The sequence below is a fragment of the Ambystoma mexicanum genome, chromosome 2p, assembly GCF_040938575.1.
Source record: "Ambystoma mexicanum isolate Mex_15411 chromosome 2p, UKY_AmexF1_1, whole genome shotgun sequence".
Classification (NCBI taxonomy): domain Eukaryota; kingdom Metazoa; phylum Chordata; class Amphibia; order Caudata; family Ambystomatidae; genus Ambystoma; species Ambystoma mexicanum.
Genome location: NC_090923.1, coordinates 123,539,075 through 123,564,367, shown reverse-complemented (window position 1 = coordinate 123,564,367; position 25,293 = coordinate 123,539,075). Strand labels below are relative to the sequence as shown.

The window sequence follows — 25,293 nt, the reverse complement described above, 5'->3', positions numbered from 1 at the left end:
GCAGATTCATCCAATGGCTCACATTTTGTTTAAACCTCTTTATCGCAGGAACCAGATTAAGTTCGACTAAGGACGACATGTCTCCATGGACTTGTATCCCTAAATACCTAAAACTCCCTGCTTCCGTTCTTAGTGGTGGGTAGCACCTTTAGACTCTCCCCATCCCCCGACCTTCCATGCAACCGGGAAGTGGTACAGACTTCTCCCAGTTGATTAACAAGCAGGAGTATGAGCCAAACTCCTCTAGAATATTTATAGTTTTCGGTACCGAGTGCCCCGGGTGAGTTATGCAGAAAAGAATGTTGTCCACGTAGATCGATATCCACTCCTCCCTGTCCCCCCCAGGCTACCGACATCCGGGTCATTCCTGATACAGTTCACTAGGGGCTCCAACGCCAGAGCGCACAACATGGGTGAGAGCGGACACCCCTGCTTAATGCAGCAACTCAATGTGAACCTCTCCGACACCATATCATTGACACGTACCCTTGCCCTCAACCTGTTGTACAACCCCTGGACCCACCCAATAAAATAATCACCAAAGCCCATCTGTCTCAGGAACGCTATCAGGTATGCCCTCTCAATGGAGTCAAAAGCTTTTTGGGTGTCCAGTGCGAGGACGTCCAACTGACACCGCAAAGCTTTCGCTCCCTCCATTATCAGATGAAGGTGCCTGGTGTTTAACCTTGTTGACCTAGCCGAGATAAAGCCACGCTGATCTTCCTTCACCACCTCCGGAATTGTACTGAACCGGTTAGCTAGGGCCTTGGCCAAAATCTTGGTTTCTTTGTTCATAAGAGATATTGGCCAGTAGTAGCTGCATTGCTCCCATGGTTGCCCCTCCTTGGGTATTACCACTAATGTGGCTTCCCTTAGATCCAGAAGAAGTTGGCCCCTTGCTCTGCTGTCTTGGTACATTTCACACATTCGCTCTGCAACCTCCTGTTTCTGGTTCAACCACAGCTCTAGTGGGAACCCGTTAGGCCCCGCGTCTTTCCCCCTCCCAAGCTGGGTCATGGTCTCTTGCACCTCCTCTATCCACAACTTCCCCTCCAGAAGGTCCCTCTGTTCCAAATTTGGCAAATTTATCACCGGTAGCTGGTCCAATAAAATCCTCCGATCCGCATCCCCCTTTCATAGCTGTGTTGTGTACAGCTTCTGATAACATGCAGAGAAGGCCTACACTATCTCCATGGGGCGTCTGGTCAATCCATCCCTGTTCCTCCATCTATCTCATACACTTTTCTGTTCGCTTCCTTCCTCTTTGCCAGCCAAGCCAGCATCCTCACCGTCTTATTCCCCCCATTCATATATACGTGCCCCTCTATGCCACCAACCCATCCTCGACTCATCCAGGGCCCCTAGTCTAATCTCCTCTGTTTTATGAAGCGCCGCAACTAGCTCTGTAGACGGAGTCTGTCTCAACCTTTCCTTCAACTACAACACCGGCCTCCCTCTCCGCCAGCACCCTCCCCTGATCCCTCCACTTTGCAGCAAGTACCGCCATGGCTTTCCCATGCAGCACTGCCTTATATGCTTCCTCACAGTACCTGCTTCGAATCCACAGACTCCTTGCTGACCTAATAATATTGCTCTGTTTCCTCTCTAAGTCCCCATAACCCCCTCGTCTTGCAGATGATGGGAGCCCAGACGCCATCCTTGGCGATCACCTCCCCATCACTTTAGTCCACCTTAAAGGTGCATGGTCCAATATATACCCCTGTAAGTAACCCACTCCCTCCACAATATCCGCCTGGATGCACAAGATAAAAGGCATGGTCTATCCTCGAGAAGGATCCTGGATGCCCAAGATATTTGGGTGGCCAAATAAAACGAGAAATCCCTTGCCTCTGGGTGTTCCACCTCCAGAGATCCTCTAACCCCATGACATCCAGGAAGGTCCTCAGCTTATTTACCCTACTCCCCCCTGCAGTCCGAATACCTCATTGAAATCCCAACCAGAATCGTCAAACCTGGCTGCACCTCTTGAAGTCTCCTCTTAACCTCCTCCAATGTGTCATGTAACAGCGTTGGAGGCGGATGATGGAGAGAGCCTCCCCACCTGTCAGCCTTCTACCCCCACTATTCTTCCCCCTCTATCCTGAAATGCCCTCTCAATTTGAAAGTGTACAGACATTTTAAGGAATATACCCACCCCCCTGGAACACACACCTACATTGCCCCCTACCCAGTACCCGACAGACTTCCCTAACAGGTGTGTCTGTTGTAGCAGTACCACCTCCACTTCAGGTGCTTTAAGTGCTGGAACAGTGATGTCACCAGATCCCGGCTATCCATATTCACTTTCTCTGTTCCTATATGCCCACCACTCACTCAGTCTCAGAACCCACTGTGACAACATCAGCTTTACAACCACCCACCAAATCCCTGCCCAACCCCACAACATTCATTCCCCCCAACTGTGCCCTCCCAAACTTCTTACCCAATCGTGAAGTATCTGTCACCCAAATCAACGCGAACACTAACCTTCCAAGACCCCCAGACCACCCCCAAACCACCACTACCCCAAACATCCCTGCCCCTCTGCTTCCTTCGATTGTCAATCCACCCTCCCGAAACCCCCTTGCTTCAGTGCTCGGGGCTACCGGTCATTGGGTCACAGCATGTGTCTCGCTCTGAACTCAACTGTTCACTATCCATGCTGGATGGGCCACCCACCTCTCTTCATTCCCTGGGCCTCCCTCCTGTCCCCCTCATCTGGACATCACCAGATTGCTGATCTAAACCGCCCCCCAACCCGGTCAGGCTTTAGTCTGCAAAGTGTCCCCTCCTCAGCCACTCTGACTCTGTAAGCCTTGCTCCTCTTCTCTGTTAAATCAAGTCTGACCTGGCCAGTATCTGCCTTGGAGAGTGCTGCTCCCCCAAACTCCTGCCCCTCGAGAGCTATGTCTTCGGTTTCCTCACAGGGGAGCCTGTCTCCCACTATACTCGTTCTATACAGTCCCAGGCCTCCCCATGGTCCTGAAACACCCATGACCCATCTACCTCCATGACTCTTTGCTTTGCTGGGAACAGAAGCATTTACTTCACTTTGTTATGTCGTAGTATTCGATTGGCCTGTTGCAGTTGAACGCAAATGTGATGATCTTCCCGGACTAAAGTCCGGGAAGATCTTCACATTTGCGTTCTCTGTCTTAATCACCCCCTTCCTCTTGGTAGGCTGGAGGATAATGTCCCTGTCCCTATAGTGGAACAACTTGGCCACCACCAGTCTTGGCAGGGCTCTACCCGGCACCCTTGGGCTCTCTCAATAGCAAAAATGTAATCGGCCCTCTCAGTTGCACCACCTCCCTAATCTATTTCTTCGATCTGCTCCGGAAGGCTGGTTATCTGAATATTGGCCCTCCGAGATATTCCTTCAGCAACTTCCGCCCTCTCCTACAGGATCTGTGACTTTGCCCGCAATCCCTAAAGCTGCGTGTGTAGTGTTTTGTATCCTTGAGTTGGCTGATGCACTCCTCCATCTCCCCCACTATTTTCAACACTGCTCGGTCCATTTTGAACAGTTTCACTTTCACCCCCACCTGGCCTATCTTCTCTTCCATGCTATGCCTGGAGTCAGTCACCGCCTGCAGCACTTGCCTCATCGTGGGTGTTTCAACTTGATCTGCACAGGTTTGTGGGGCTATACCTTGCCAAATTCCATTGCTACCCAAGCTCACCCCCTGCCTTCCTTCTGCTTCTTTGCCACAGCCCCTTGTCTGCAGCCGCCTGGTGTGCTCCCGGACTCCCCTGAGGCAGGCCCCTCCTTCGCAGTTCTGTCTGTGCCTCGGGCAGTCCCCCTAAACCACTGAGGTGGTCTTCCCAGCTGCCAGCAGGCCGTGCAGGGGATACAGAGCCCCACGAGCAGAGGTCCATAGCCTCTGTCCACCAATGGTCTCCACTTCGACTGGCCTATCAAATCTAATGCTGCTCCTCCTAGTCCGTGCGCTGGATATCCTTAATGTTATTAACCGTCCAGCAGTCAGGGAGACCCTGTTGTGCTCCCTGGTTTTTCACCTGCCGTGTGTTGTAAGAGTCTATATCCAGGACAGCTTTACTGCCTGTGTAGTCAGTTAACTCCCGCAAGTGTGAGGTTTGTTGACGTCTGTTAGGCACCTCAAAGGACAGCACACACCTCTGAGCTTCCCTCCTGTGGCTCCCCTTCCTTTCCTGTTCTGGCCTTGGAAAACCCCCATTTGCCTTAATGTGGCCATACCGTGGAAGCTGCCCAAATCAGCTGCTACAGTTCCCACTGGTGGGGAGCGAGTGGCATCCCTCCTCCACGTGTCACTGCACTCCTCTGCAGCCCTCCTCCCTGCCGCCGCTCTGCCCACTTTCAAATTCAGTTATCACGGCCAATTCGGCCCGGGCCAGCTCAGTCGCTCCCGCCGGCCTCCTCACTGGTCCCGGTCCCACCCGAGGAGCCAGCCTTTATTTTGCTGTGCACAAACCTCCACTTCAACCCCTCCTTAGGTCCGCCCTTTGCACATTTCGATGGAGCTCAACTCCTTCCTGTGGCCACTTATCCTGACACTACAATCTGGGGCCTCCACCCCCCAACGCAGAGACTCCTGATTCCTGTCTACTGACACCGCAGGAAACGTGTGGGCTCCAGCCTCCTGCAGCCGCTGGCAATCGAGGTGCTCGGCCTCGCATCCTCCTGAGCAAAGATGCCCTTTTCTTTTCATCTTCGTTCTCACAAGCTCCCTAGAGGGACAGGAAGGTGTGGGGAGCGGGGGGAGGGGGAGAATGATCGGGCTGGCCCGCCTTTTCACTGACCCAGGACGTGCCTCACTGGTCGTTACCCTGTATCCTTTTGGGCCAGCCATCGCTGCCTCCGCTCCGAGCAGGCCCTTCACTGTGCGAAACGCAGCTTCTGCATCTCCAACTTTATTTCTTGACAGATTTCACTGCTGCTGCGTCCAGGGCTCCCCCCTAACACCACTTACTCCAACACCAAGAGCACAGGAGGGAATGGATCATTTACTGGATGTTTGCTGGGGTGTGGCAGAAGCTACGGCTTAAGCGGCCAGCTTGCTCCGCGCCACCTTGAGGTCTCCAAGATTAGTGTCATTTTTCATGTATTACTTTTTGTTATACTGTGGTCTGCTGCTATATAAATGGGATACCAAAGGCACTGGGCTGACCTTATTTCTACTACACTGCTGGTGCTCAATTCTAGCTTTTATTTGTCTTATCGTCAGCCTAACATATTGTTTTCTCTAAAAAGAGAATGACATAGATCACAACAGTCTTATTGCAATAATTGAAAGATCTTTTTTTGCCATTTCTTAAGGCGTCCCATCTCTGCATCTGTACTTTTTTGTGACACACAGCCCACAGAGCCCGCACCAGTGATTTTCTTATTTATTTAATTTAATGTGATAAAGTTTTGAAAAACGTTACACATGATAAAATAAGACAATATATAACAATAAAAAACATAATATGGACTTAGAACGTAAATTAATTAGAATTTAAAACAGAAAAAAACAGAAAGATGGAGAACATAAAAGAAATAAGTAAGTATATGGGCCTCAAAAAGAACATTAAAATTCCATTAGGTTCGATTCAACTTACATTCAATTTACATTCAATTAATTCCGAGTGCAAATCCCAATACAAATGCATAGTCCATAAAGACAAGATACACTCAATGGATTCCACAAAAGTATTCTTAATCATGTGCTCAGTAATTTTAGTGCTGGTTCAAAGGGCAACAATTTGTGTGGAAGGAGGTAGAAAACCCTGAAAGGGCCCTTACAAGGCCCCCACTTGCACACGGGGTTCCAGAGAGATCGCTTTGATCTTACTCACTGATACACTTCCCCAGTTTTGCCCATTGTATTTTAGCGTTTTCCCACTATATTTCATATCCTAAACAGGGACATACGCAAGCTTTGGTTGCTAGTATTAATGCATTGATTCCAGAATGAAGGATCTCCGATTATCTCCAACTGATGGACAAATCTGCCAAGATGGTTAATATAGGTTACTCTCATTGAGGGGAATTCTGTCAGGACGTGTTTTGCAGTTTCGCTCTGTTCCCTATTATGTTATGTTATTTGGCATTTATATAGCGCCTTATGTATCATTGGTATGATCTCAAAGCACTGGTAGGTTGAACGCCCTCGGGAACCACAGTTCAAGTCAGTAGAGAGAGTGTTGTATAGTGCGTGGGCGCACCGGATATGTGTGCAGCTGGTGTGGCTGTTGCATAATAGTTGCTTCCTGGCGGTAGGTGTGGTGCTGAGGAAATCAGTTGGATGTGTTCAGTCTGGAGGGTGGACACCCAGACTGAGTTCTGACTGCGTTAGGCCAGAGGAGACGCCTAAAGCTAGCGGTATGTGCTCAGCTAGCTGTGTTTTATTAGGATGATGAGAAGTCCGTGGGGACTTGGTAGTACGAGACCAGCTATACCAAATGTGTCACAGTATTGCTGTGTTTGGTGTATAGGAGAGAGTAAGCGTAGTAAGAGTATTAGAGCCTATCCGGCAAAAACGTTCATCTTTCGGAATACCACACTCCACACCAACTACAGATAAGACTGGCAGATGATTGATTCTTAACAGAAGTATACACCTTCTGAGGCTAGGGAAAGGACAAAGATTCAGATAGCCTTGGGGTCTCTGAAATGTGTACAATACAGTTGAGATAAATACATAACTTTAATCGACCCAAATGAGTGACATGTGTGTGCCAGTTCCAAAGGTCCATGCGCCTTCCCAAGGAGGACTTCATACCAAGGTAATCATCTCCCCACTTGGGTACCCACCCTATGTTATGAAAGAGAGCACCAATGCTCTTCCCCAGAGACGAGTTTGCTTGAGTTTTGCGTTCCTCGTCACCCATGCTAATCAAGAGTGGATTGGTTGGAACATTGAGCATCTGTGCTCTTTTCTTTAACACATACGATCTTAATGAGAGAATACCAACTCCAGCCTGATTATTGCCATGGGCACACAGGTCGGAAGCCCCAGAAGCTTCCTCCAGAACCGTCCCTCAATTAACTGCAACCATTTGAGATTGATCATGGTTAGTGCTTTCAGCCCATATATCACAGTAATGACCATGCATTGAATGTAGAGTTGTCAAGCTCCCCATATAGAAAACCCACTTCTTTGTTTCATAAATTGGCATATTAGAGCAGTCAGGTGCGCCGCCTTCCTCGTACGCATCTGAATGCAGGTATTGTATCCTCCATCTGCATCAAATTCAACACTAAGATATTTATATGAAGGGCTGTAAGTCACTTTAATGGCCTGGACGTATAAACGTAGTCTGGCAATCTTTTTGCCAGAAAATAGAATCAATAGGGTTTTATCCTGATTGATAGCCAGGCCATTGCTATCAGCATAGGTCCACAGCGCTGCCGCCGATCTCTGTATCCCACCAAACATGTGGTCTAAGATGACTAAATCATTGGCATAAGCCAGCACTGTGCAGTGAGTAGTGTCAATTTTAAGGGGGAGAATTCTGAACTGTTAGAAGCGGCACCAGAAGATTATATAGCAATGAGGCTGTAAACACCCCCGTTTTACCCCACAGTTTTGACTGATATCACTGTTAGATTCCATGGTTCCCTGCGCGTCCAATTTAAGGAGCACAGTTGTGTTTGTGTGAAGAAGTATAAGATAGTAAAGAATTCCAGGGGGGACAGCCCATCAAATGGAGTTTGTGCCACAGACGTCCCATGCTCACTGTATCGAAGGCAGCTTTAAAAATCGATGAACGCATACAGTGGCGGGTTATTAAGACGGAGTGCTCTGGTACTTATTTTATCCAATACTAATGGATTATGGGCCGTTAAGTAATCACGCCTGAACCCACTCTGGAATCTGCCCAGTATTCCATCTTTATCAACCCAAACCTGCAAACATTGGAGTTGAGAGTGACGCAAAAAGTTTCCCAATACAGTCCAGCATGGAAAGTAGTCAATAATTGCCCGGCTCAGTACTGGGAATCGTCCCATCTAAGAACACTTTATCAAAAAGAATTTTAAGAAGACGGGCCCAGAAATAGGGGGTCATTGTTAAAGACCACATTTGCTAATCCGTTCGGACCTGGTGCACTAGAAGATTTAAGGCTCTTAATTTTGGACCCTAAATCATCGACCTTTACAATAAAGGGAAAACTCTCTTGTTTATGTTCAGCTAAACTACAACTACAATTTAACATACACAATCAGGGGAGTTACATTTGGAAAGGAATAAACGCCAAGTGCGTGCACTAATTGGGTTGATGAGGAAATACGGTCTACTAACCTTGGCTTCACAGAGAAGAGACCAGATGCTTTGATTGTTCCTACTGCATAATGTTGTCACAGTGTGCTGCCACAAAATGCCTCTACAAGACCGCCTCTATTGTTTGAGGGACAAATGGTACTTGTTTTTTTAATTTCCTAGAGATCACTTCTTGGCTTTCATAATGTCGCCCGTTAATTTACGTTTAGCGTCCCTAATCGCTCTATCAAAGACATTTCTTGGTTGAGATTCTCTTATGGCCAAGTTTGTCTTTGATGTAGCATGGGAATTAGCAAAGGAAGCTAGCCACCTCTCAATTTCTTCTAGCGATATTTCCTCAAACACTTTGAGGCTAGTAGTGGACAAGTACGATGTCGCTCTTACAGTATTAGTGATGTTCCTCTCTGACCAAACTATTTGATTTGCTGAGTGATTAATCTTTAGATCGCCCATAGGTCTGATGTAAGACTTTAATTCGATGCCCCTGATTCTCAAAATCAGTGCTTCATGGTCGAAGCGATGTTCTATTCATGCCGTTACACATCCTTTAAGGGTGCAAAAAACGGGCTCACTACTTGTTTGCATTTTTGTGATATTTTACAGGTACCCTTCGTTGGAATGCCTCTGCCATCTGTAAATGTGTGTTATTCGTAGTAATTTCTGAACGAATCGGTCATCCCAGTTCGAATAAATACCAATACAAATACTCCCAAGTCTGTGTGATCAAATTATGTATTTCCAAAGGTCTTGGTCCTAATATCACTTGGGAATATGCGGTCCTTGATATTGGGACTACAAAGTAGTTGAGAAGCCATTCATCACAAAAGAACAAGTAATTTATTCGTTTGGGCTACAAGATGGAGCTTAGGCTATTAGCACCCACACACAAAACAGAAAGTAAGCACAAATCATGTTCCTCATGGCAGTACTTTGCAGGATAGTGAACCAAGTTGGCCAAAATCAAGATGAGGAGGAGCCTTGGTCTGGGACCCTGAACATCATTTATATTGACTGTTCCAAAATATCCTTAAGGGAGGATCAAGGATACCAGGAGAAGGGAGTCATTCTCTTGGTTATCAAGGCCAGGGGAAGGGAGTCATTCCCCATGGTTGTGTTGAACTGTGAAAGCCAGACCCCAAGAGAAATTATGGTATAGTGGGTCCCACCTGGATATTGCAATACTGGTGCACACCCAGCTACACATATTGATGGCAAATCATATATCAGAAAGAAGAGACTCATCAACACAGATTTCTAGACTGTGGTGATTTGTTCCTCACATTGCAAAGGGGCTGAAAAGAGCCCTTTGGTGTACCTTATTAGCACCATATCAGGTCTGGTAGGAGGGGTTCTAGCACAAAATCCTGTTTTAGGATTGTCAGTAGAGAGTATACTAGAGAGCGGAGAAACCTGCTGTGCCTTGTCCTATGACACCCAACCAAAACGCTCATTTCTGAGTGTTCGTAGTACCTTCCAGGAGATGAGGACCTAGCTTCAGCGTCATTTGGGATTGGCTGCCCTGTAAAACCTCACCTCTACCCTGTTTAATGACCCTTGTATCAGATATCCTCTTAACAGTTTGTAATCACATTAGCTACACTCCCAGCAGCACCTTGTTCCATGGTAATAACATTCTGAGATAAAATCACTTGAGGGGAAGGCAAGGTGCATGAGCACAGATCAAAAGACAAACACTGAAGTCTTGGGTAGCATGAAACATCCAGTACCAGGTAATTGCCTGCAACCAGAGGCAAATTGCGTGCAAGAGCAACTTGATGACATTTGACATAAATTAAAGAACACCGATCTCATTGGAATGCTTCTCTCGTGGGGCTTACAAGTCTATTTTCAAAAAGCGTGACCAGCTTTATCTTAAAAGCTGTTCCTTACAATGCTTTTTTCATTGTCATTTAGAAGCACTGCCTTTTGCACAATGACAGTAGTCATAAACAGGACTTACCAGATATGCGGCTTTCTTCCGCTCATCATTAGTCAAATTCTTCTCCCTAAGCATGTTGGAGCTGAGGTTTTCTCGGGCTGCATCGCGCTCTTTCTTTGCAAGCCGGGCCAGCTCCTCTTGGATTATGACTTGCTCCCTCTCATACCTGGGTTTCGAGAAAACAAATAGGGTTACTGGGTAATTCTGCAACCGCCAGAAGAGATTTTACTTGCGTTTCAAGTCTTTCGCCACACAAATGAAACTTTTCCTCATGGAAAGGGCTAGATTTTCAAATGGCTTTGAGTGAGACACAAAGTGGTACAGAGTCTGGAAATCCTACGCTCCATTCCCACTTCCATAAACCTTTTTCTCTAATCCTAAATTCATTATCAATGCAACTTTCAGACTTATCTGTCAGAATTCAGATAAACTGCTCTTTACCCATAGGCGACTGAGCATTGCTATAGGTCCCCATGGGCCCTTCTCCAAGTTAACTAAAACTGGTCACCCAGTCCTTTTACTTTACATTCTAGGACTTCTAGTTTGACAATTCAATATTACAGATCCAGGACTACAAATCCTGGAAAGCATTGAAAACAGAACTGGTTGAGCATCTCCTAGATGTCACAATGAAATTTGATTAACTAAATATTCCTTCTAAAATAGTTTTTTGATTCTCAAAACCTTAATGGATTGTACCATTTGGTATATTGAGAATCACTGCTCCTCTGTGTTTAAGTCTGCCAAAGAGCTCAGAATGGCCACTCAATATTTTCAATAGGTTTAAGTTGCAGCACTCCCAAAAGACAGCGTGAGCACATGACCATGCTAACATTCAGACTGGCTTTCAGAAATGATCACTCATGGTCTCTTGTGGGATAGATTTACCAACTCAGCAGAATTCCCTTCCAGAACCAAGCTGCGCTTCTGCAGTCAACAGCAAAATGTCTGCGCTGGCTTCTTGGAGCACCATTGCATCAAAACTGCGTTTGGCAGCAACAAAAGGATAGCTGCACCATCTTGCCAAACACCTATTGGGCAAGATACAACAGGGAGAACCCCGAGACAGGGCACCAGGATGTGTTCTTGTGTGTACTAAAAAAGCGGAGTGAAAAAGCAGCGCTGCTTTGCTGCAAGCCCAAAGTTTCCCATTGAAAAAGAGAAATATTTTACATTTAAAATGATGCCGCTCTGATGCTCTTTTCATCTGTTCTACATTACTCTGCTTTTATCAGTGAGGCCCTGCCATGCCCATCCATATTCATATTGTGCTCCATCAGAAAAGAGCATTATTCCTGAATGACAGGCTGTCTCAGCGAAATCTGAGGAATCAAAAGAAGCTTTATTTTCAACTGCACAGAAAAACGCTTGAGTTTTTGGCCTACAATATATCAAAAATCACTGCTTTAACACAAATCCTAGCTCTCTGCGCATGGGTCAATTTCAGTGGACCTGTGTCTTAAACAGATTGCTGTATGAGAAAAACTGTCTGGGGATGCAGTACAATATTGGGAAGTCAGATGGAAGAGCAAACCTTTTAAAAGAGAAATCCCAGCAGCATTCACAATGTGTCAAATTGGCTTTTGCAAACAAAAACAAATGCCTGTTTTAAAAGTACCATGTTGAATGAAAACCTGTCCTGGCCTAGCAATGTAAAGGGGTTTTGCTAGGAAACATATATGGATGTTTTATTCAACAGGCTTGCTTTTGATTCAGAACAAAATAAACATCAAGAAATAAAGACAGGGACTGCCTTCTGAAAATCAGCACAAACAGGTTTCTGCCATGGCTCCAGGGACATTTGGCTGACAACAGCAGTGCCCTATCCCCAAGAGAAGCCACAAGAGAGATCCAGGACACCTACCTGGTAATTGCTACCTTTGAAAATGTTGAATAGACTAAGACAAAGAAAGGTCACACGCTCATCAGACATTTGTCTGGGCAGAGGCCTCTTACAATAGAAATTCTGGGACACATATGTGCGAACACACGTCCTTGCAACTTTTACTGTGAGCTTCAAAGCCAACTCAAGATCAGCCTGGAAGTACATGGTCATATTTGGAGGACAAAGGCAGAACATTCATTTCAAAAGAATATATTAGTAATAAACTTTTAAGACTTATCTTTGCTACAGGACTTCGCAGGAATGTAAAATGTTAACAGTTTAAATGTCATTTTTGTGGTTTTCAAACAAGATGTGGTAGCCTTCACTGCCATATTGGGAACAGAAATGGCAGAGAAGAACAAGTTACTTCTTACCTTGTAACGTTCTTTCGTCGGGATGTTCCTCCGAAATATTTCTTATCTTTAATAATACGTTTCCAGCTTGCTGGCCTCGTAAATATTTTCTGTAGAGGGCGCTGCGCGTCGACGTCCGCCGAGTCGATGTCCCTCGACGGCCATCGTATCGGCGCTGACGTCACCATGCCCATAAATAGCCATGCGTGGCGTCCGTTGCTCAGTTCCGTTTTGTAGCATAAGAAAAGTTATGCCTGAATTGGTTATTGACCTTGAAGGAGCGTAAGCTGCAACCACAAGGGAAGTATTACTGCATGGATGGATGGGAGGGGCGATAAGGAATACGTCGGAGGAACATCCCGTCGAAAGAACGTTACAAGGTAAGAAGTAACTTGTTCTTCGAAGGGATTGTGTCCTCCGACGTATTCCTTATCTTTGATAGACTCCCATAGCAGTGGCATGCAATTGGAGGTGGGAGTAAGAATGTTATGTATCCCTTTAGGGATGGACCGAATGTAATACGGCCTTGCCAAATCTGGTCTCTTGGCTAGTGGAGGAATCCAGGTTGTAAAATTGTGTGAATGTATGTGCGGACGACCATGTGGCAGCAGCACATATGTCTCTGACCGGTACTCCTCTTTGGAGAGCCGAAGAGGCTGCGATACCCCTGGTTGAATGAGCTTTTGGGGTGGCTCTTTCCCTGCCAGTTTCTAACATTCCAGAATGGCCAACATAAGCCACCTGGAAATGGTTTGTTTTGTTATGGGTAGTCCCAACTTGTGACCTGAGTATCCTACAAACAGTTGGTCTGCTTGCCTGATCCTAGCCATTCTGCTGATGTTAAAGCTGAGAGCTCGCCTTGGGTCCAGCCTATGTAGTCTTTCTTCCTCTTTCCCCGGATGGGGAGGAGGGTAGAACGAAGGTAAGGTAATTTTCTGAGTAATATGAAATTCAGAAACCACCTTTGGGAGGAAATTAGGCTTCACCTGTAGGACAACTTTGTCCTTGTGGAAAATTGTATGTGGGGGTTTACAGGAGAGAGCTTGTAGCTCGCTCACCCTCCTAGCAGATGTTAGTGCTACCAATAGGACAGTTATAAGCGTGAGAAATCTCAGCGAACAAGAGTGAAGTGGTTCTAATGGAGTGCCCATTAGGAAGTTTAAGACTAAATTTAAGTCCCATAAGCAAACTTGGAATGGTTTTGGAGGATAAACATTAGTTAACCCCTTGAGAAATTGTATCACTAGAGGTAGTTTGAAATAGGATGGTTCCTCCGCAGTGCGCTTGAAGAATGAAAGCGCTGCGAGATAGCCTTTTACAGTGCCAACTTGAAGGCCTGAGTTTGCCAGGTAGAGTAGAAAGGATAACACTGTTGGTGTACCACATGAAAAAGGGTCGATATTCCCTTCTGTACACAAGCTGCAAAATTTGTTCCAACGGCAGCGGTATAAAGACTTTGTTGCTGGCCTTCTGGCCGAAAGCAACACCTCCATGGCGTCGTCAGGGAGATCCCAATCCTTGTACCTCACCCTTTCAGAAGCCAAGCGTGAAGGTTGAGGGTTCCGATGTCTGGATGGAGAACCTGACCTCCCTACTACGAGAGAAGATTCTCTGTAAGTGGAAGACGGATTGGAGGGGAGATGGACATATCTAGAAGGTCCGGGTACCACGTTCTCCTGGCCCAGTCCGGGGCAATTAGGATCATGGTTTTCCGGAATCTTCTCAACCTCCTGATCAATTGAGGAATAACAGGGACTGGTGGAAACGCGTAGAGGAGTGGAAACTCCCAGTCCACTACGAACACGTCTCCTAGAGCTCCTCTCGGGGGAAATTCCCTTGAACAGAACAGATCGCACTTCTTGTTGGTGCTTGTGGTGAACAGATCCACCTGAGGGTTCCCCAAAGGGCGAAGATCTCTTGAAAGACTTCCTGAGCTAGTTCCCACTCATGGGAGACTGTGCTCTGCCTGCTCAGAGCGTCCGCTGTCAAGTTCAGCCGATAGAGAAATTTCTTCTCGAATTGCCCAAAACCAGAGCTGCATTGCCTCTCTGCAAAGTGGCAGTGACCCTTCGCCTCCTCTTTTCTTGAAGTACTGCATGGCCACCGTGTTGTCCGTCATTATCAGGACATTTCTCCCCTGTACTGATGGCAGGAAAGCTTTCATCGCTAGACTGATCGCTTTCAGCTCCAATAGATTGATGTGTAGTCTGGACTCCGATGGAGACCAACGACCGCTGATGGTCAAGTCGTTGGCATGAGCTCCCCACCCTGTGAGTGAGGCGTCTGTGACTACTGTTATCTCCGGCCATGGTTGCCAAAACAGTTCTCCTTTCATGATGTACTCTGGATAGGCCCACCATAGAAGGTTGCGGGCTACTTTGTCCGGAATCCGGAGGAGATCAGTCATTCTCCCTGAGAATTGCGACCACAAAGTTCTCAGTGCCCACTGAAGAGATCTCATTCTCAGGCGAGCCTCTGGCACAAGGAAGATGCAGGACGCCATGAGGCCTAGCAACCTCAAAAAGTCAAAGGCTGGGAGACGTTGGGCATTTTGAAACTTGTTGACCACCTGCAGAATATCTTGAGCCCTCACCTCTGGTGGCAAGGCTTTTCCCAGGGAAGTGTCCAGGACCGCTCCAATGAACTGGAGTCTCTGTGACTTGGAGAAGCCCAGTTTGTGAAGGAAGTGGCAGGCATAATCTAGCTGGGTCTGAGATTGTTCCGAAGATACAGCCCTGATCACGTCTACCCCTACCAATCGTCTAGGTAGGGGTAGACGTGGATCCCTTCCCTCCTTCGACTCGCAGCCACTACCGACATTAGCTTGGTGAAGACCCTCGGGGCGGAGGTCAGCCCAATTGGCAGAACTCGAAATTGATAATGAGAGTCGCCAATTGCGAACCTCAGGTATTTCCTGTGTTTGAGATGGATTGGCACATGGAAATAAGCATCCTGAAGGTCCAGAGATACCAGCCAGTCCTGGAGCTGGAGGGACTGAAGGATCTGAGAGAGAGTTACCATCTTGCACTTGTCCTTCCTGAGGAACTTGTTCAATTCTCGTAAGTCCAGGATGGGTCGCAGTCCTCCGTCCTTCTTTGGTATGAGAAAGTAGGGGGGAGTACCAGCCCTTGTTCCTGTCCGCTACAGGTACCGGTTCTATTGCACCTTTCTCTAGCAGGTCTATAATTTCCTGCAAGAGGAGCGGATCTGGAACTTTTAGAGAGCTGTTCCCCGGTGGATGGCTCTGAGGAATGTGTAGAAAGGGTAGGCAGTAACCCTGGGCAACTGTCTCCAATGCCCAAGCATCTGATGTTATAGCCTGCCATTCCGTCAGATGGTGAGTTAACCTGCCCCCTACAGGTGTCTTGTGTGGAAAGACCTCAGAGTGGTTTGGGGGCGGCTGATGCACATGCCGAGGGTAAAGAGGCACCTGCTGCTGCTGCGGCCTTAGTACACACAATTCAGTTCTGCAGAATCACCATCGGTGAAACTTTCCCTCTCTCCCACCAACACAGCAACACTCTATCTTGTATACAGATCTCCAGGTCCACTGGGCTCGTTTATTGATGATGTTGCTTCCACCATGTCGGCTAATACCAAGCCCAATTCCCAGATACTGCTATTAAGCGACTTCAACCTCGGCCTTTCCGATCCCAAGGACCACATGGCCTCTGAAGTTGACACTACCCTTTCCAACCTAGGCTTCCAGCAGCGCCTTTGTGATCCCACACATAACAAGGGCAGAACGCCCTTCGTTCTCTGAATCTATTCAAACACAAAGCCAAACATTGGCTAGTAACATCTGATGACCAAGCTGCACTCTGAATACTTGATTACCTATGGATCTCTGCACAAACCACCAATGTGTTTGATTACTATGTCAATTTAAATGTTACCTGAAATGTCGTTATATTATGGAACCACTGTTGCTAAGATATGCACCTGGTAGCCTGCGGGCCTGGTTTGCGCTATACAAATAAAACAAATACAAATACCTTTGACCCGTCCACGTCGGGTGGATCTTCTCTGGCCTCTTTGAGCTGGCTGTCCTCTGCCTTTCCCGAATGCGGAATAATAGCGAAAGGACTTTCCCCTCCTAGAGGTTCCTGAGGGGCGAAAAGGAGTTTGGCAGATAGCAGCTCCTAAAGATTTTGCTGCTGCTTTAGTTGTCTGCAACTTTACCAGACTGTCATCAGCCTTTTTTCCGAATAATGAAGAGCCGTCAAAGGGCATATTCAAAAGTCTGGCCTGTACATCTGGAGCGAAGCCAGACTTCTGCAACCACGCATGCCTGCGGATTGTTGTACTTGCCGCCATGTCCCTGCTGATAATGTCAGCGGAATCGATGCCAGTTTGAAGTGACTCGCACATGGCATCCTTGCCATCCTTAATAATGTTGAGGAAGGCTTCCTTCTCCTCTCCTTCGGGTATGCAGTCAGCCGCTGATGAAGCACACTCCCACAGTTTGTGACTGAACCTGGCGAGCGTACAGGTGGCGTTGATGGACTTCAACGCCATACTACAAGCAGAGAAGACTTTCTTTGCCATAGAATCGTACCTCTTGTCATCACTATCCTGTGGGACAGTAGGGTAAGCGGTCCTGCTGCTTGATGAAGTTGCCGCTTGGACCACCAGACTCTCTGGAGTCGGGTGTTTCGATAGGTATTCAGGGTCAGCAGCAGCTACCCAATACTTGGCTGATAATCTTTTGTTGACAGCAGGGATAACGTCAGGAGTTTCCCAGTTAAATGCAATTTTTCTTTGTAAGGCTGTATGGAAGGGGACCACAGGAATCCTCTTGTGGACCTTTGTCTAATATGTTTGTCAGGTCATCCTGTTGAAAAACAGGCGAAGGCACAGACCAACCCATGAATTCAATAATTCTTGCCATCAGGGTTCTATAGGGTGTTTCGGCATGTTCCCCTGGATCTGGCTTAACAAATTCCACTTCTGGGGAAGTGTCCAGCCCACTTGCCTCATGTAATGACTCCTGTAGGTCTTTCAACCTTTTTTCCTCAGAGGTGAAATCCTCTGAAACCGGCAGTGTGGTCCTCTGCAACTCGAATGTTTCCTGGTCATAATCCTCCCCTTCCTCATAAATTGAAGATAATCCAGGGTACTCTGACCTTTGAAATGGTATAAAACCCATTTCTAAGGCAGAAGGAGCCGTCATTATTGGGCGAGAAAACGTCGATGTCGTTGACGCCGATGTGACAGGCTTCGAAGGTGCCGAAAACGGCATAGAGAAAGCCGGAAGAGGCCTCTAAGAACTCGAGTGGATCGGGATCCTACTCGAGGACATCGATGACAGTCTCGGCGTCGTGCCGGAGGCTCTTGGAATCACCGCTGGCTGTGGAGTAGCCGTGGTCTTCTCCTTCATCGGCGTCGACAATGGTGTCGAGTCGATCGACCGATGCGTCAAAGAACCCTTCGACAACGGCGTCGATGGCGCCGACCCATGCGTCGAAGGAATCTTCGACGATGGCGTCGAATACGGTGCCTTCTTACCCGATGGCCCGTGGCGCTCTCGGGTGGAATGTTTCGCCGGGTGCTGCGACTCGCGGCAATTTGATTTTTTGGGGTTTTCACCCAGGGTATCACCCTCGGCTGTCTTCGAGGGGGACGAGGATGCTTTCTCGAAGACGCTTAACATTTTCTTCCTGAATTCCTCCCACTCAGCCTGAGCGCTGTGTTTTGTGGGGCAGGAGACCCTTTCTGGGGAAACAGAAGACGAGGAAGCGGATCTTCGACGTCTCTTCTTTGAGTGTCTTGATCTCGACGAATGGTGGGAGCTACTTCGAGATCTAGAATGGGAATGTTTTCGACGGCGAGGAGACGAATGCCTCGACTCGGCCCAAGAAACTTTCGAGGGGGTTTTGCTTTTTACTGACTTACCTCTCTCGAGTTTCCCCTTACGCTCTTTCAAGGCTTTCGCCGTCATGGACATGCAGTCCTCACACTCAGAACAATGGTGTTCGGCTCCCAAGCACCACAAGCAGATCCTGTGTGGATCCGTTAACATTTTTTTACCGCAGTCTCGACAATTTTTGAAGCCGGATCGCGGCGTTGTCGGTTCCGATGAAGATGCCATCGAGAACGAGTTGATATATTTCGAGTAGATTGTAGATTAGATTATCTGACTGAACTGAGCAACGATGTTCCGAGGCCCCACGAAGCGCGAAAAAACGAAACTAAGCAACAGACGCCGTGCGTGGCTATTTATGGGCATGGTGACGTTGGCGCTGATACGGTGGCCGTCGAGGGACATCGACTCGGCAGACGTCGATGCGCAGCGCCCTCTACAGAAAAAATTTCCGAGGCCAGCAAGCTGGAAACGTATTATCAAAGATAAGGAATACGTCAGAGGACACAATCCCTTCGAATTGGACATTCTGAGGAAAGTGTACATGGTGCCCTTTTGAAATTCAATACCGACATGCCTTATGATAATCTCTACACATGTATAAAGTTATAGAATTTTAGGCCGAATATTTCCCACCAAAGATCGCAAAAAACTATTGAAAGAGCGAAATAATGTCGCACAGACCTGGGCATTGGACTGTCATGCTCTGCCTAAAATATGGAATCTGCCTATGCAATCTGTTCAAATGTCACAACTGTAAAAATGTGCTATTTATGCCAAAACTGGGTGGTGGCAAAACTGTGGGAGGTTCTGGACATAGTAAACCCATCTCATAAATCTGATGTCATGTCTCTTAAGAATCCAACCAGCTGCCAGTAAGGCGGTAACAATCATCCCTGGCCAATCCAGTTGTTCGAGGCATGCCTAGCTTAAGCCTGCCCCACCATATGATGTCACCATGCGTTATAAATAAGGGTGGCTGGCTGTCATGATCTCTGCTTCCAAAAGGTCAGGACTTACCCAACTCCTTTGGAAGCAGATCCATAACCCAGGTTCTGAGTGCCAACCAGTCCCAATTGGGACCTTTTGGACCCTGTCCTGGCGCCAGTGGCACCAGGCTCATAAATATGCCCAGTCCCAGCGCTGGAAGCGCCGGGCTCATAATGCTTGGGTGGACTTACCTGCAGCAGACCATGCTGCTTACTTACCTGCCAGTTGAGCCTCTAATCCTCTTCTGTTTGGGACTACTTTTCCTGTTGGGTGGAGCAGGAGCCACTCCCTAGGTTCAGAACACTGGAACTCTTCTGGAAAGCAGGAACTCTTTTCTTACCTAGGCGAGGCTGTGGAAGGAGACACCTAAGCACTACAGGAGGCTATTTAAACCACACCCGATGGACGAATCTTGCTTTGCGTTATTCTGCATCCTCTGCAGCAGAACGCTCATCGTGTCTTCTGCATCTGATCCTGGGCATAAGGGAAAAAGGCTTACCATCCTGAATCCAGTCTTCAGCAACACCTATAAAGACAAGAAAGAACAGGTTAGCATTACGGTCTTCAGTGACAGCGCTTCTCTTACCTGGTCCATCGGCTGTCAGCAACGCCTCGTGCTGCATTCCGGCATCTGAAAGACAAAAGCTTACCAACGCTTCGCGCGCTCCAGAGGCCTTCGGCGCTGCATCCCGCATCTGAAAGACAAAGAAGGTGCGTTTAAAGACATTGGGTAACTTTATTACTCACGTGCCATTACTCCTTCCCACGCCGAACCCAGTGGGTATTCCGGCACCCTTCAGCAGCTCCGAACTTGTACCTGCAAGATAAAAGGACAGTTAGTGCGCATTGTGAAGCAGGCAACAAGCGCTTACTTACGTGCTTCCAGGCGCTTCTATTCCTCACACGGGTTCCATCCTCAACTCACTTCAGCCTGTCATCCGCCATCGCCGGAACCCTGCAAAACAAGAGACATCATTACAAAAGACTTTTAAAGACATTTGAAATACTCGGAACTTACCGTTCGTGCAGTAAACGACGGACAGCAGTCCTCTGAGGTCAAGAGGCCTGCACCCTTATCCAGTGAAGAAACTGGTTACGGCACCCTGCCCAGAGGCAGATGGAGAGCTTGGCGTTCACTTACCTAAGGTGAGAGCGTTAACCTTTGGGGTTCTACAGGAGAAGAGAAGGGGAAGAAGAGAGAGACACCCAAAAACCCCAGTTCATTAATCCCATATTTTCTATCTGCAGACATCTTACTCTTCTAGTCAGACATACAGTGCACAGAGGTCCAGCCCAAAGAGCCAACCGTGTGTTACACATCACCTTTGAAGATACGGTATTCGCCCAGTCAAGACCGGCGCCTCTGCGGGAATCAGGTGAGCGTTACACTGACAGAACTCTGGACAACACTCCCTCTCGAATTTCCAGCGCCTGCGTATCCCGACATTCCAGATCCACCTTTGCAAGATTCAAGACTCTACTGCAAGGCCAAAGCATAGCTGATCCTATTACTACCAGGCCAAATCATTGCTGACCCTATCCCAGCAAGGCCTTGATCCAGAAATCCAAAAAACCAAAACCCATAACAAAATCCCACTAACTTCAGGGAGAAATGGGAAAGGTGGTTGAGCCCGCTTTGGGATTCTCCAGTGTCGCCTCCTTACCAGCTCCATCCCGCTGAGGCGTCGTGCTATGAACAGACCTTTGCCCAGCTGTCCTTTGCCAGGAGAGCCCGCTATCTGGTGACCCAAGCCTTGGAGTCCAGAACCCAGTTGGCTGTTCCTAATCCCAAATCCAAGAGCGGATTGTGAGTATTTCCCCTCCCATAGCAATCCATAGACTACCCTATCTTGATATTTTGTCTTTGTTCTACTCCAAGTAATCCTATCCATACCGTGACAACATGTCCAAAACTGTTATAATTCTCTGTGCACCGTCCTTGTTTTTTCTAGTGTTAGCGCAGTTTTTTCAGTTACCTCATCTTGTAACGCCTTAGCAATATTTAGAATAATTTAAATTAATTCCCACATAGATCTGAACGCGGGATGAAAGGATTAAGTTGCAAATTAACCTGGGATCGTATGGTGTCTTTCTTTAACAATGTAGTCTGAATAATGTAGTTTAAGTGAAACTTTTCCTTCCTTTCAAAACCGATTTTCTCATGTTTAACGGCTTTATTTTACCAAAATCGATCCTCTTTTTATCCTGCAAATCTCATCCAGTTCTTCAGCTATAGCCCTCCTTTCACTTCTTTATTGTCCCTGTGATGTGCATCTATCACCCTGGCCAAAAACCACATTCCGATTTAGTATATTTCACCTGTTTTGGAAAAAAAAAAAGAAACGTTTTGACATTTAAAACTGGAAAAAGTGTAAATGCAACTTTGCCAAGTGTGAATATGGCTGCATCTTGTTCTTACTTTCAACTTGCTTTTGAACTGTATGCCTTTGTTGATACCTTGCCTTGTGAATGCTAGTGTTTATACATTACTGCTCTTGTGAGAAATCATATTTGTCTAATAGATTTAACCGCACAATTATTTGTCAATTTCTGAGTGTCATTTTAGGCCATTACACATTTTTTGTGAGGGAAGCTCGGATTTTGATTCTGTTTGCTGCCTCATATCCGTGACTACCTGCTGCTTCTTTCTATCCACTCAGAATTTGATTCATTGTGGGTTGAGGGAACACTGCAGGGGGGAACCTTAACTTGGGTGCTATCTATCCTAATTGAAAAAATGTTCCTATTCATTTGTGCATTGGGTATGTTCTTGTATAAAGTTAAAGTGTGATTCAGTGGTTTTTCATTTTAATTATCAACCCATTGGTGATTGCTGCCCAATATAAAAATGGTGCGATTCCTTTGAATTTTAAAAATACATTTTGCATTCTCACCTACCGGACTGATTCATGGTCAATTGTGATCCAGGGTATTTGAAAAAGGGTGTGTGAGACGGGTTGTGCTGAGACCAAGGTGTGTCGCCCGATTGAAATCCTTAACAAAATTGGGGGCTCGTAGCCGGGATTTGTGTTTTGTGTTGCCACCCGTGGCAGTTTAACACAGCAGACTAACCTTCAAGGTAGTGATACTTTGTGTGGTTGGTACACTGGGTTACACTGTAGAAGCACCTCCCCAAAACAAATATCCTAAGTACCAGGCCTGTTCATAAAATTAAAACTAAATTAACCCAAAAATAGACCAAAAGCAACAGAATATAGATTACCCTTGCATAAATAAAGTAATAAAGAAAGAACAATAGTTGAGATCAATATATCTAGGGAGCACCTTCTGCACACATTATTTGTCAAGGGGAATGGCCAGAACAAGATGAAAAAGTCTGGCTAGAAGAAACGATGCAACAGGTCACCGCCATGAACATGGACATGTGGCAGGACAGTGGCCTATTACATCAAGCTTTCATCGAGTTATACATGACTTCGAAAATAAAAGAGGAGCAGATTAAAATTGTCAGAATCACTGCCTACATGTATCTCCATATGGGAGTGTTAGGGGAAAAGCATGAGGAAAATAGAACCCTTGCGCAAAATCAATCTGAATTTTTGGCTCAAATTCAGACTGAGCTAAAATTGGCTTGAACAAAAATTACAAAAGAGCCAAGATTCGGAGGTAGAATCTAGAAATAATATTAAACAAATTAAAAGAGCACTTGGCTCTCCAACAGCAAAAATGTAGACCAAGAGGCCTATATAAATGACTTAAGTAGTGTCAAGAAAAAGTTGACTCTTTGGAAGAGGGTCAGCTGAAATTAAAACAACAAATAACATATAACAGAGCCTGTTCAGACCAGATAACCACTTTATTAAAACAGGTTGACAAATTGGAAGAGGAGAGTAAGGGATTAATAAATAGAGAGCTTCATCTCCAAACTTTGATGAAGAAGGCCAAAAACGAAATGCCATCAAGCAACAAAGGGATGACCTGGCTGAACAAAGGGGCACCCTAAATCAGAAGAAAGATGCCCCGTGTCAGGAAGTAAGCAATTTAAAAACAGATTTATAGGAAAGTGATTTGGGCCTCCAGAAACTAAATGAATTTAAACAGAATATGGAAAGTTACTGGAGAACACGAGACGGGTAGAAGGTGCTCTGGAAGAGAACACCCAAACTAATAAGGCATAAACTCAGGAGGTGAGTCTCCTGCAACAAAAATTGGCGCAGTGTTCCCAAACTATACAGGCAGCACAAAGAGATAATGAGGCTCTCTGTGAGGAGAAAGATGGGCTCCACAAGCAAGTGGCAGCTCAAAGCGGGTCATAGAGGCCAGTAATGTCAGGACTATCAGACTCCTTTACAGGATTGACCTCAGAATCTGCTATGTCCTCCTCACTGCTAGAATTACTGCACAGCCCCAAAATCCCTTCCTCCTCCTCACCTGATGAGATAGAATAGTTCAGCTTCTTTCTTCGGGGTTGTCGCGCTGGAGTCTTCTTCTTTGTGAGCAGATACGGTCTGCCTCGAAAGGAAGCCACTGTGACTCTATATAGAGAAATTCACAATGACTCCTCTCCGCGACAGCCAGATATGTTTCAGGGGAAAAAGCCACGAGGGCATAAAAAAAACCCACGATGCTTCGAAGAGGACTGTCGAATAGGCTGATCCGATGAGAGGTAACTTTCCGTAACTGAAGCAGAAGTCTTTGGAGGAGTTCTCCAAGACGGGAGTGAGGATGAAAAACACAACTGCCACAAACAAGCAGAAACGAAGAAGAAGGTGGAGAGGCAGGGAACCAGGAGGAAGAGGCAAGGAATAAAAACGGGTAGACTGGTAGCAAGTATGGAAGCGGGGGAAAGGGAAAAGAAGGCGGACTAAGACCGCAGAAGGATTCACAGAATGGAGCGCACGCAACACGGGAAAGCACAGTTGCAACACGCTGAGCCGCCGAGTAACTAATGGTTATATACATGACGGCGGCCATGTTGGAAAAAGACTAGACCGCGGGATAGCGTTTCAAGGAAACGTGGCAGAACAGTCTAATGGCGTCGGAGTTTCCACCTCCGTCAGACTCGCCAGCTGCCAGCAGTCGTGACAAGTAAAGCCCTGATAGCCGAGCAAAAGGCTCAGATCTTAACCTATTATCAAGAGATAGGGGCTGAAAAGGAAAAACTAGCGAGGGTGGAGAAAGAGTATCCTATATCTAATCCAAACTGCAGGGACTTTGAACATGTAAAGAGGGACAGGGCAACCCCTGATCATAGTATGATGACCTCTGAACTAAGGGACTCCAACCCATTTAATACTTTGTGCACTGCTGACTTCATGGCTACCGGTTCACATGAGCAAGAAACCATGAGGCCATTAGAATTTAATAGGCCCAACATGATGGAGCTGACAGGTCAGCGCCCCCCAGAAATCGATAGAAGGGCATCCCTGGATAGATACAAAAATATAATGGCTGATGTCTCTGACCCGGAAACCTCCTATGAGGAGAAAGTCAGGGAATTCGATCTACAGAATCACCATCTCCGAAGGGACCAGTTGGTTCGATTTGCACAACAACAGGAAAAGAGGACCCAAAAGAGCGTCCTGAAGACCTCCACTCAATCAGGGCAGTGGGGAGGATACTCTGCTAACCCTGGAAGCAGGGAGGATTCAGAGGACTACTCTGCTGTGCGCCACAGGGGAGAAGAACTAGGCCCCACCCTTCTGCGAGCACCTCCCAAACACACAGAATCAGGGAGCGCCTAGATGATCATGAACTGACCTCAAATAGCAGCGACTCTGAGTGCGAATGGACTCGGGTGATGTGGCGAAAGAAGGCAGATAAACCAAAAAGAGTTCTGGTGAAAGACCCCAGATCAAGGCAAGATCAAGGCCATCAAGAATTTCATGACACTGAACAATAAAAACACAAAATATTCTGTCTGGGAGCGTTTGGAACTCTATGAGCAAATGATGGACACATTTCACATGAAGATAGCCAGTACGATATAGAATATGGCAAATGGACATTCTCTACATAGCACTCCAGCTTCTTTGCTGGACTGGAAGACCGAAAAC

The 25,293-nt window shown here is 46.7% G+C and overlaps 1 protein-coding gene across 3 annotated transcripts in view; it reads right to left on the bottom strand.

The window, feature by feature from the left end:
• The window catches only part of CHCHD6 (coiled-coil-helix-coiled-coil-helix domain containing 6), a 3,402,742-nt gene that overhangs the window by 2,952,712 nt on the left and 424,737 nt on the right, over positions 1-25,293 (bottom strand). For all 3 annotated transcript variants that reach the window (XM_069643379.1, XM_069643378.1, XM_069643380.1), the window contains exon 4: positions 10,207-10,351. In XM_069643379.1, the coding sequence (XP_069499480.1) occupies positions 10,207-10,351 (145 nt within the window). The remainder of the gene's footprint in view (positions 1-10,206; positions 10,352-25,293) is intronic.